The 12997-nt window shown below is 36.9% G+C and overlaps 1 protein-coding gene across 1 annotated transcript; it reads right to left on the bottom strand.

The window, feature by feature from the left end:
• Positions 1-349: 349 nt before the first annotated feature.
• On the bottom strand, positions 350-12764 carry LOC145976613 (uncharacterized). Its single transcript, XM_083107843.1, has 4 exons — positions 12481-12764; positions 1873-2689; positions 781-1170; positions 350-724 (listed from the first exon to the last, which is right to left on the bottom strand). Exons 1-4 carry the CDS (start codon positions 12762-12764, stop codon positions 350-352), a joined length of 1866 nt encoding a protein of 621 aa, XP_082963969.1.
• Between the last annotated feature and the right edge of the window lie 233 nt (positions 12765-12997).

The following is a 12997-nucleotide window of genomic DNA, read 5'->3' as shown; positions in this document are numbered from 1 at the left end:
CATAAATCGGTTTCTTTAATTTTGCTATTTTCGTACCTGACTCATCATATCCTGGAGGCAGTTTCATATATATATCCTCCGCGAGTTTCCCGTATAAGTACGCACATTTAACGTCTAAGTGATGTACTTTCCAACCTTGAGATATTGGCATAGCTAATAATAATCTAATTGTTGAAATGTTTGTGACTGGTGCATATGACTCAAAATAATCTACATCTTTCTTTTGATTATAACCTTGTGCGACTAATCTAGCTTTGTATTTGATTATTTTTCCATTTGGATCAGTTTTTACTTTATAAAGCCATTTACTACCGATACATTTAACATGTTCTACTTTATTAATTATTTCTCATGTATCTCTACTTTCTAAACTACGAAGTTCATCTTCCATAGCTATTTTCCATTCATTACATTGAAGTGATTCCATCGCTTGCTCGAATGTTGTCGGTTCTATTATCTCTGTTAAATTAATTTCAATATCTTTTGGTTTACCTGGGCGACCCCAAGGATTTCTAACTATCTTTTCGCTTTTCGGTGTATAAACTGTTGTCTTATTTCGTGCTGGTGTTTTTCGTAAATTGTATGTACCGCTATTCTTTTCGGCCTCACACTCTACTTCTTCTTCTTCCGATGTTTGTAATTCGCTAGTTTCACAATCTTTATTCTTACATATTTGTGGATCTGTCCTTTTGATTGTAGTTTCATTATCCACTTCATTTTCGTCCTTATTTTCATTAATCGGAATGTTATATGTTTTCCTTTTATAAATATACTCAAAACCGCCAATAATTCCTCTATGAACTCTACATGCTTAGTTTGAATAATATCATCCACATCAGGGTCCCATAATCTATATCCTTTAGTTTTATTTGAATATCCTACGAATATACATTCCCTTGCTCTTGGATCGAGTTTACGCCTATTTTGTTTTGGTACATTTGCATACGCTAGACACCCATACATTTTTAAATGTTTCACACTCGGCTGGTTTCCGGTCCAGACTCCTTCCGGTGTATCATCATCGATCGCCGAATGTATAGTTCTATTCTTGACATAACATGCTGCTAATATTGCTTCTGCCCAGAATCTTTCAGGTAATTGTGCTGTCTTCAACATCGAACGTACCATGTCTAATAATGTGCGATTAACTCTTTCTGCAACACCATTCATCTGCGGCGTGTATATATTTGTTCGTTCATGTTTTATTCCTAATTCGCTAAATAAGTTTATAAGTTGTTTGTTGCAAAATTCTAACCCATTATCTGTCCTAATTTTCTTTACCTTTCGATCCGTTTCTCGCTCTACTCTAGCTATATATTTACGTACATAACTTATTACCTCGTCTTTACCTTTTAAGCAATATACAATAGTTTTTCTCGAATAATCGTCAGTGAACGTAAGAAAATATTTTGATCCTCCTATTGACTTTGAAGGCATAGGTCCGCATAAATCTGAGTGAATTAATTCTATTACATTCTTTGTCTGTCTACCTTTTATTTGTTTACACGGAGCTTTTGTAGACTTACCGATACTACATCCTTGGCAATGAATATTATCAATATTTGCGTTTTCTAAACCTCGAACTAAATTCTTCGTAGATAATTCTTTAATGTTTTTAATATTTATATGACAGAATCTTTGGTGCCATTTGTGGCTTTCATTTACTTTACTACTGTCTACAATATATGTTTCTGTTTGATTTGACCTACCATTAATATTTTCTGCTTTCATGATGTACAAACCGTTTTTGTCAAATGCTTCCCCCACTATCTTCCTAGTTTTCTTATTAAAAATCTTTACCTTACCGTTATCAAAAATTAATCTTTTGTCTTTCCTTTCTATTTGCGACACTGATAACAAATTTCTTCTTACATTAGGTACATGGTAAACATCCTGCAAAGTTAAACCAAATATATTATTATTAACACAGGTTTCTATTTTAACATCGCCGACTCCTATTGCTATTAAATCACCTTCTGTATGATTATCACCTGAATAAACCCTTTCTTTGGTTATTTGCCTATAATTTCTAAATAAATGCCTATGTTTGCATATATGATGCGTTGCGCCACTATCTAGTAACCAACAATCGTCTAATTGAGTATTATTTATCTCTAACAAAAATGTATCCTTATGCTTACGTACATTAGTCTTATAATTCGTCTTCGTATTTAACATTTTACAATTTTTCGCTATGTGTCCTTGTTTACCGCATTTGAAACATTTTCTCTCTTCTTTCCTGGATTCTGAAGTCTGACGTGACGCTTCCTTAGTTTGATGATACGCTTCTTTCTGCCCTCCTGCTTTATTAGATTCCTTTGTTGCTCTTCTGTCGTACTCGCTTAACAGTATTTCTCTTATCTCCGATGACTTGAACTTGGAATCATCTAAGTCTGCTAGTGTCATGACAATCCCTTCATAACTGTCCGGCAGACCAGATAACATTGCATACGCCAGATCGTCATCCTTAATTTCATGTCCGGCTTCTTTTAAACTATCGCTGCATGTCTTTATTCTTCCTAGGTACGAAGTCATAGATTCCTCAGACTCCAATTGTATCGATACCATTTGCTTTTTCAATTGCAATATTCTTGGTCTTGACTTTGGCTCGAAGACTCTTTTCAATGCTTCCCATGCATCAGATGCTGTTTTGCAATCTATAATATGTCCTTGCTGCTCAGGCTCCACACTGGGCGTATCCCGATTGGACACGTAACGATTTGACACCGCTCGATTGGACACGCATTATTGGACACGTTTTATTGGACACCGCTCGATTGGACACCGCACGATTCGACACCGCACGATTCGACACTGCACGATTGGACACGGCAGCATTGGACACTGCACGATTGGACACGTACATTGCACGATTGGACACGGCAGCATTGGACACCGCACGATTGGACACAGCACGATTCGACACCGCACGATTCGACACCGCACGGTTGGACACCGCATGATTGGACACCGAACAATTGGACACCGCACGATTGGACACCGCACGATTCGACACGCAAGATTCAACACCGCACGATTCGAAACCACATGATTGGACACCGCACGATTGGACACCGCACAATTGGACACCGCACGATTGGACATCGCACGATTGGACACCGCACGATTCGACACGCACGATTCGACACCGCACGATTCGACACCGCACGATTCGACACCGCACGATTCGACACCGCACGATTCGACACCGCACGATTCGACACCGCACGATTCGACACCGCACGATTCGACACGCACGATTCGACACCGCACGATTCGACACGCACGATTCGACACCGCACGATTCGACACCGTACGATTCGACACCGCACGATTCGACACCGCACATTTGGACATGTATGCACCCCGCCGGTAGGGGTGCCTACGATAGAGTGCAACTTTCCACGCGAAGCGAGGTTCCACTTTGCAACTTTTCACGCGAAGCGAGGGGGACGGGGTGGGTGCGGGAGGGAGGCCGAAGCCCCTTGCACCCCCCCCCCGTGTGTGTGTGTGTGTGTCTGCTTCATGCTCTTTGTGCGGTGTCGAATCGTGCGTGTCGAATCGTGCGGTGTCCAATCGTGCGGTGTCCAATCGTGCGGTTTCGAATCGTGCGGTGTTGAATCTTGCGTGTCGAATCGTGCGGTGTCCAATCGTGCGGTGTCGAATCGTGCTGTGTCCAATCGTGCGGTGTCCAATGCTGCCGTGTCCAATCGTGCAATGTACGTGTCCAATCGTGCAGTGTCCGATGCTGCCGTGTCCAATCGTGCAATGTGCGTGTCCAATCGTGCAGTGTCGAATCGTGCGGTGTCCAATAAAACGTGTCCAATAATGCGTGTCCAATCGAGCGGTGTCGAATAGTTACGTGTCCAAAAGGAGGTCACCCCTCCACACTTAGGGCGATTGCTGCTAACGCCTTTTCTTCTGTGCGATTATACCGGTCTATCTCATTTTCATTGTCTGTCGGTCTTATCGCTTCACCAGTTACGTGTTTCCATAATTCTCGCTATATTAATGCCATTTTCATATTGAATTTCCAAGATCGATAATTATTACTATTTAACTTGTCGATCCGATCAATCGATTGCATTGCTGAAGCCATTTTTATCTTATGCGAAATATGCTTACACGTGGCTTTCGTTTCTATATAACCTCACTTTAATTCTTTCCGTTCTAAATATTCTTTTTCAACTTATGCCCAGTTATAATTATTTGCGTGCACATTACTTGCCTAATTATGTGCACTGGATTCGTCCCTGGGCCCATAACCTTGTTGGGTATTTAGTATAAACTTTATTATGTGTAATATATGTTTCGTTCCTTAACGAGCTACAGGACAAGAAGAAAGCAAAAAGTACACGGTCCGCACGAAATAGGCGCGCGTAAGAATACACGTGAGACTTAATGCTACTAGCACCACCATGCGTGGGCGCGACATACAAATATGAATGTGTGTCAAATATCCATCACATATATTTTTCAATTTTTCATACAAATCAGTCAATTATGAAATAAACAAGATGAAAAGTTTTCATTGCCCCATCTTGTACATGCACGCATTCATGCGTAAATTATAAAAGGTAAAATATAAGAAAATAATTTAATAAAATTGCTAATTACTAATTTAATAAAATTCTAATTTTGTTCTTAAATAATAATATTAAAGTAATAATAATCATAGTAATATTAAAAATATTCCAATGCGAACAGTATACGAATAAATACAATTTATTAAATATTTCGATAATTGCAAGAATGTTAAAATTATCTATCTTTTTGCAGTATATACAATCAATTCTTTTCTGTTACTTTAAAGTCCATTATTACATATTCAATGTTATAGATATTATAACGTCTTAATTATTAAATTTTGATTTTAAAGGCTCTTGATGTGACATACATATTTTAAATGTTAATGGGCTTTAAGAGCCAGACGCGGATGATAGTGCGTCAGTTTCAACGAAATTTAATTTTTCGTTGAAACGAAACTGATTCGTTGTGCACATGGCACAAATTTTTCTTGGTCCAATACCAAGCAATTATACACAATAGTCTTAATTATTATTTTAAATATATTATTTACATAGGTGCCTGTAATTGTGGTAGGCATTTGCATTGTACTATACAAGTCAAAACAGATTTAAAAATCGCATATTTTAATTGCATAGTAAAAGAAACGTTAGTAAACGGAAAAGCAAAATGTGGAAAGCGTTATCTCAGAGCACCGATAAGGCAAACTATTGCTAGACACTTACAAACTAAATCTGTCGATGTATATCGTGCTAAAAGCGGAAGAACTAATGAAGGAAGGAGATCCTGAGCCTCCTCATTTATATTCGTCATCAGTTTTACATACAGCTAAAACTGAATTTAATAATGCTCAATATTTACATCGAGATCCCATAATAGCAATATACATAATGAAACAGAAAATATTTAAAGACAGCATTTATAATATTGGATTGGATCCCTGTTTTATTCATTACTGGACAAATCACCAAATACATATTTTTCGCGATTACTCTACAAAACATCCGAGAGAGCTGTGTTTGTATAGATGCAACAGGCAGTATTGTTAAAAAAATACAGAAACACGGAAATTATTTATCCAAACACATTTTTCTATATCAAATTGTAGTCAACTGCGATGGAGAACAGTTTAGCGTTGCTCAAATGCTTTCCGAAAGCCATCACACTAATATGATCCAATTTTGGCTTATGGAATGGCTAAAGAGTGGGGCGCCATATCCAAAAGAAGTTGTTATTGATTCCAGTAGAGCACTATTAACAGCGGTTGTGCGATGCTTTACAGCATGCAAAACTGTTGAAGAATATGCAGATGCTTGTAGAAATCAATTACTACCTCGTTGCTACATTCGGATAGATGTGGCACATTTCATTAAATTATATGCCACATTTTTAAAAGATTTATCAAATGCATTTTTGTGCACAGGTAATTTTGATACGCCGTAACTTCGCGAAAAAAAATCGTACGGACTTCAATTCTTTTTAATTTGCAAGGAAAAGTCCATATTTTTTGATAGTTATGATGGTATTTACGAAACAAATTTATTCCATCCCGTGGAGTTCGTCAAACTATGCAATTTTTTGGAGAAAAAACATATCCTTACTTTTAAAGAGATGGCGGGAGGAAGAGAGGATAAAATCAATATCTAACGAAAGTTCTTTAAAGTAGAGACTTTACCCTTTAAAATAAAAAAAAAAAAAATTTCAAATACAACAATTTTTCGCGGAGATGTGCTTATTTGAATTTACGCGAAATTTTGATATTAATTGAGTGTTACGATAATTTTTTTGACCAGTGTATTATAATCTGTTAGATATAGAATAAGCATAAAATATAGTTTGAAAAAATTTAAATCGACAAAAAAGTCTACCTATTTTTATTTTAACTTATATAAAACAGATATTGTTTATCAATATGAAGTTGAAAGCATTGCAGAAATTCATGAAAATGCAAAGGAGTATACCGATACTGATGAAATGAATGATGATATCTATACAATGAATTTTCGTAATATGTGGGCAGCATGGGGAGCAGAAATTAATGCGGAAGTTATATCTTTATCTGATGAATGTGGTGATCGTGAAAATGCTCATTATTACCTTCAACTAGCAAAACGTTTGCTTAAGGATATTCAACTTCTTCCACTTTGGTCTTCCATCAGTAGAAATCAATTTGGCTATGGTCGAATACCTGCCTCCAGTGCGCCAGTCGAAGGAGAGTTTAATAAAATTAAAAATAATTAAAAAATTAAAAAATTTTAATAAAATTAAAAATAATTTATTAAAAAATTCTAAACAGCAATTAAGGATCGATGAATTCATTGAGATGCATCTAAATTATATTAATGGCAAAATAAAAATTGTTGAGGCAGCCCAACACGATGTGATGGAATCTGTTGAATCTGACATAGAGGAAAATATTCATACACAGACAGAATCAGTTGTTTTTCCTTCTTCAAATAATATGCTTCAAACGTTAATTCCTCAAGATAGAACTGCAGAAATTAATGATGAAATTTTAAATCGAGGTTTAACCAATTTGTCGTGTCCAGCTTGTAGCAATGGCGATATACCAACTGGTGCGCATTTATGTGCTATATGCAAAAAAGCAGCACATGTAATGGACGAATGTTCGTTATCATTTGGTGATGAAGAAGGATATGGTGAACGAAGAATTTGCAAGAAATGTTCTGTAGAAAAAAGTACGCCAGATCTATTAGTTTCTAATGAAATTGAAAATTGGAGAGGATTGGCAAAAGAGAAAAGCGGGAAACGTATCGCAAAGTATTTAGGGCAAAATATATGCGCTATTCAGGATTCCTTGTCATACATAAAAAATAATAATATACCTATTTTAAAAAATGGTGGCAATATGTCCTTACGTCCTATTAAATTGGGCAAACAAATTATTTCCATTATTCACACATGTGCTTTTGATAGCATCTTTCAAATAATGTTGGCTGCATCTCTTGATTATCCTTTATTACTAGACAAGATATGTTATCAAAGTTAACATCACATTCATGGAAATGTTTATATTTGATATGTGGGTGATCTCGGGATGCAAGAAATTAACGCTTCTCAATTAACAAACTTTGAATTTATTTTGATCTATAACCTGAGCGGCGCATGTATATTGTATGTAGTCACGTGTGTACTGTCTGAGGGCGTGATGTGAGCTATCGATAGGCGCGAGATAGATTCTCTTGAGACTTGATATTCACTCTTCGAAAGCGGGATACTGGAAAACCAGGATTCAACATGCATGATCCGGGAGAAAGTTTAATAATCGGGAAGATTCTCGGAGGGGCGAGTGACCATTGTGTAGGAAAAGCCGTGTGTTTGCCATATGTTAATCGGCGATGTAAGGGATCGATGGAAGGCTGCATAACATGCAAGGGTTGTAAACTTACAAAAGTGAAAGCGGATGTCGGATGCATGCATGCCGGGATTAGAATTTATATAGTATACGTGAGTAAATATGTACGTGTGTGTGTAACAGAGGCGGAGTAGGAGAAATCGTCCCTACAGATATATTATTATTAGCCACTTTATAAATTAATTTACTCATTACAATTGTCAAATTTTACGATATATTTTAATTTTAATTCTACTATTATTTTACTGACTATAATTAATTAGCAAAATTTTCTTTGTTTCTTAATATAATATCAAATAAAACAGATAATTATTTTATATATAAACTTTTTCCCAAAATAACTTTATGCTAATTTATTTTTACTATATTTATGTTTCGCAATATTTTTATTATATTCATGTTTAGATGCATAAACTACGGAGTAGTATACCATTGTTTAATATAGTATTAGATACTATGGACAAAGGTATGAGGACACATACATACCGACTACGCACACAAATTTTGTCTAAAATATTTCCCGTAAAACAGGCAGCGTATAAAATATGTAACATAGTTGATTGCGAAACAAGCGTGAGTCATTTAGCTAGTAAGCTATTTGAAAAATCTCCTAGCTTTGAGGAAGTATCTTCTTGCAATAAAGGTTGTCGACCACGTCAGAAGAAACTAATTGTAATCCAGATAGAAAGCGATGTTTTATCTAATGCTGAATTATTTAAAGACGTAATAAAATTGCATGTTATGCTACCTGAAAGAAAATGTTGCACAAAAAACTGTAATGGTATAGAAAAATCAAAAATATCTTTGCCAGGTATATTCTTTATCTATTAAAACATTGCATATGTTATGTATTGTACTGTAGATTTTTTATTTTATTTGTGAAAGAAATAAATACGCACAAAAATTAATAATTTTTCATGCTTATCATGTTGTTAAAACTATTTATTTTTATTTTTATAAATGTTTACGCGCAAATACTACATATAATATTAAATATTTTATTATTTAAAACTATGTCTTATTATTTAATAAATATAAATTTTTTAAAATAAAGAAATAAAGTAAAATAGATTTATGAACGAAAAAAACATCTGGCGAGAGTAATTGAATCGTGATTCAAATTTGCAATCTTCGTCTTATTAACCTATATCAACTAATTGTAAGTCATCGAAGTTCTCAATACTAATATTCTTTTACTTACCTACATATCTAAATACTGGCGTTGCTTCTAAAAATTTAATTATGTTTAATCTTGATTCTTTTCAGGAATTATTGTATTATTTGATGTTTATGATACTCTAATAAAATTAAAAGACATACCCAGTGAGTTTATAAGCCCTGATAATGAAAAATATAAATTAATAGGGCTGGTTGATTATACAGGACCTAGAATCCGGACAAAATTGTCTAATGCAAGTGTTACGTCCAGACCCTTGAAAGGTCGGGCCATCTGGAAGGACGCAACCTACTTACGAATTGTTCGCGAATCGCCTTGCGGAGATTCCCGGCGAACGAGGAATTGTTCGCGAATCGCCTTGCGGAGATTCCCGGCGAACGAGGGATTGTTCGCGAATCGCCTTGCGGAGATTCCCGGCGAACGAGGAATTGTTCGCGAATCGCCTTGCGGAGATTCCCGGCGAACGAAGGATTGTTCGCGAATCGCCTTGCGGAGATTCCCGGCGAACGAGGAATTGTTCGCGAATCGCCTTGCGGAGATTCCCGGCGAACGAGGAATTGTTCGCGAATCGCCTTGCGAAGATTCCCGGCGAACAAGGAATTGTTCGCGAATCGCCTTGCGGAGATTCCCGGCGAACGAGGAATTGTTCGCGAATCGCCTTGCGAAGATTCCCGGCGAACGAGGAATTGTTCGCGAATCGCCTTGTGGAGATTCCCGGCGAACGAAGGATTATGATGGGTGAATTAGAAAGAGGAGTGGGACAAGGAAAAATAAAATGATTATCGAATTATTGAAAAACTTATTTTCTCAAAGCTGGATGTCGAATATTTCTTTCATTTATCTATCGGTCTAGGATCATTCCCAATGACAATCAGTTACAAAGTTAACACGAGAGGGGGAAGACAATAAATTTAAATTAGACTTACTAATTATAGTGAGCGTTGAAAAGTGGTGAGAAGAATTTGGTCTGGCCGAAGGTGGAACCGCAGGTGGGTGATTGCTGGTTGACGATGAATTGAATGCTCGCTTGGTCCAACGTTTTCACCTCACTCACTTCACTTATTGAAAATGATTCATGAGATTTAGTAGAGAGAGAGAGTGGGTTCACTGATAGATACTGAACTTCGAAATTTTGAAAAATACTCTGTACTGCACTCAAGAGTTGACTCAATATTTTCTAAAGATGAACTGCGTGTCCGCGCCTTCGGCTCTCGAGTTTTAAGGTTTTTACTCCTCCTCTCTTCTGGATGGTGGGGAATCTTTTTAGGCGAAGAAAATAATTTCTATTACTCCCTTCTTAAGGTCGAGGAGCTTGATTTTTAGGAGAGGGGTCTCTTAAGATTTTAATTGGTTAAGCCCTTTGGCTCGAGACTTAGCTCTATCCAGTAGAGAGTGGGAGTGAGCTGATTATCTTATCGCTTGATGATTTGGCGATTCGGAGAACGCTTGAGGGTGGCCTGTCGAACGAGCGCACGTGCACTATCAATTTCGGAAGGTTTGTCTTACGTTTATTTGTCACTCTCCCGAGAACCAGCGGATCTTTGTTTTAATAATCCCTGAGATAGAGCGGTTTCAAGAGTAAACTATACGAATGAATACGGCTGTTGGAATTTCTTATAATAATTTCGCGTCTCTTAATTCAAGGGTTTATCTAGTGTTCCGTTAGCGCTATCTCGACTAGCCATTCTCTGAATTAGATTTGTTAAAGTTTAATGGCGATACCCGCGGGTTAGGTTGCGTTCTTCTAAGTGCTATCTTTATTCCTAAGAAGAATCGCTTTGCATTCCGAATGCAAGTCGATCCTTGATTTCTTTCTTCCACGAAATCGTTTCGAGGAAAGAAAAGAATCGTGGAGTCCACCGGACGTAACACAAGCATTGGTCACCTTACAGCATTAGTATTCCGTTTTCATCACTGGATTCGATATGACGATATGACAACGCATATTACGTTGATACAGGAAACAGATGAAGTTCAACCACATTTAGTGTTATATACAAAATATATACAATAATAAAAAATAATATAAAATATATACAATAGATCAGAGTTTTCTAAACTTTCTTAGTTCATCACTTTCTCAAAGATAATTTTTATCAGCGCCTCCCCCCCCTCCCCGAGAATATCTATTACTATTTCAACTAATAAAATTGTAAGCGTAACTGTGTCTGTAATTTTTGAATTTCACCAAAATATTTCTGTAACTGTGGGTGGTTCCTAAGATCAGACGCCTTCCCAGATCCCTCAAGCGCCCACAGAAGGGCAATAGCGCCCACTTTGAGAAACTTTGCTGAATAGATATATGCAATATATACATTGCATCTAAAAATTAAATGGAAGAAAATGATAAATGTATTTAAAAAATACAATAATTCTTTAAAATTAATATTTTTTATTTATATATCATCTAAATATCTTTATGATTTTGCTAAAATTTGTTGCTAAATATTTAAATCAACTATATATAACTATATAATTTCAATGCAATAATTAATAGAACACAGTTTTCTGTGCAAGCACAAAAATTTTTAAAGTAAGTCCAGATTGTAAACAATTCAACAATGATACAATATTTTTTCTAAGCAGTTTTAGATTAAATATATGGACCTGAATATATTATCTTCAAAACAAATTCCATATTACACGATAATTTAATCCGCAATGACATCAAAATTTGAGAAGACATATGACATCGTGAATTTTCAAAGCCTATTAGTATACCTTATAAGAAACTATTATTTTCGATACTTCTCTCTCGTATGACGGAAACTTTGGGGTTGTTTTCGGTGTAAAAAGTAGCGTACCAAAATTTAAACTAGTATACATTGTAAGCACATAATTAGCACTAAATTATAGTGTAAAGAAATTTTCGAAATCGTTATTATTTTTGGTACTTCTCTCTTGTATGATGTACATTTTGAGGAGGTTGTTTCCGGTGTAAAGAGTAGCGCACCGAAATTTAAACTAGTGTATATTGTAAGCATATAATTAGCACTAAATTATAGTGTAAAGAAATTTTCGAAATCGTTATTATTTTTGGTACTTCTCTCTTGTATGATGTACATTTTGAGGTTGTTTCCGGTGTAAAGAGTAGCGTACTGAAATTTAACCTAGTGTATATTGTAAGCACATAATTAGCACTAAATTATAGTATAAGTGCTTTCTTTTTATTATTCTTTTATCATTATTTTTTTTAATGGGCATTCTAACTTTTTAAAAAGTAAGCATAAATATAATTTCTCGCTAAACGGCTAGAGTTAATAAAATCAGGATTAGAGCAATAAATTAGCACATAAGGAGCACTAAATATTTTGTACGTTTTATGTCATTGTGCCCATGTTGGCATGCTAGCTTAATAGACGTGGGCCATGGAGCACCACGGCATCCCTCATTATCTCACCGCAGTGATTCGGGACTATTTTCGGGATAGGAGCCTGGCATATATCGACCGCGATGGGGTGGAATGCGAACGGAGTATTGGTTGCGGGGTTCCACAGGGCTCAGTCTTGGGCCCATTATTGTGGAATCTCGCTTATGACCACGTCCTCCGGTCAGCTCTTCCCCCCGGCAGCACAGTCGTCTGTTATGCAGACGACACGCTTGTGCTTGCTGGGGGGAATGACTGGGGGGAAGCGACTGATCCACCAGGACCAACTTAGCGTTGGCGAGTGTGCTGCGCTCCATTGAGACCCTGGGGTTGAGGGTGGCGGCTCGCAAAACCGAAGCGGTTTTTTTTTATGGAGTGAGGAGCCCGCCGCCGCCCCCGACTCTTATCCGTGTAGGTGAGGCTCGCGTCCCGGTGGGGCCAAGTATCAAGTATTTGGGACTCCGCCTGGACGCGGCCTGGTCCTTCGGAGAGCACTTCTGCCAGCTAGACCCGAGAGTAGAGGGAGTAGCAATGGCTTTGAGCCGGCTGC

The sequence above is a fragment of the Camponotus vicinus genome, unplaced genomic scaffold, assembly GCF_025532165.1.
Source record: "Camponotus vicinus isolate PSW18456_S1 unplaced genomic scaffold, iyCamVici1.0 SCAF_9, whole genome shotgun sequence".
Classification (NCBI taxonomy): domain Eukaryota; kingdom Metazoa; phylum Arthropoda; class Insecta; order Hymenoptera; family Formicidae; genus Camponotus; species Camponotus vicinus.
This window is presented reverse-complemented; position numbering and strand designations above follow the sequence as displayed.

What these genes read in the sequence shown, in the direction of transcription:
- LOC145976613 (XM_083107843.1), bottom strand. Translation starts at nt 12,764, where the DNA reads ATGGAGCGCAGCACACTCGCCAACGCTAAGTTGGTCCTGGTGGATCAG. An exon ending in AATAGTCCCGAATCACTGCG is followed by an intron (nt 2,690 to 12,480) that starts GTGAGATAATGA and finishes GGATACGCCCAG; the next exon opens with TGTGGAGCCTGAGCAGCAAG. An exon ending in TCATAGAGGAATTATTGGCG is followed by an intron (nt 725 to 780) that starts GTTTTGAGTATA and finishes AATGAAAATAAG; the next exon opens with GACGAAAATGAAGTGGATAA.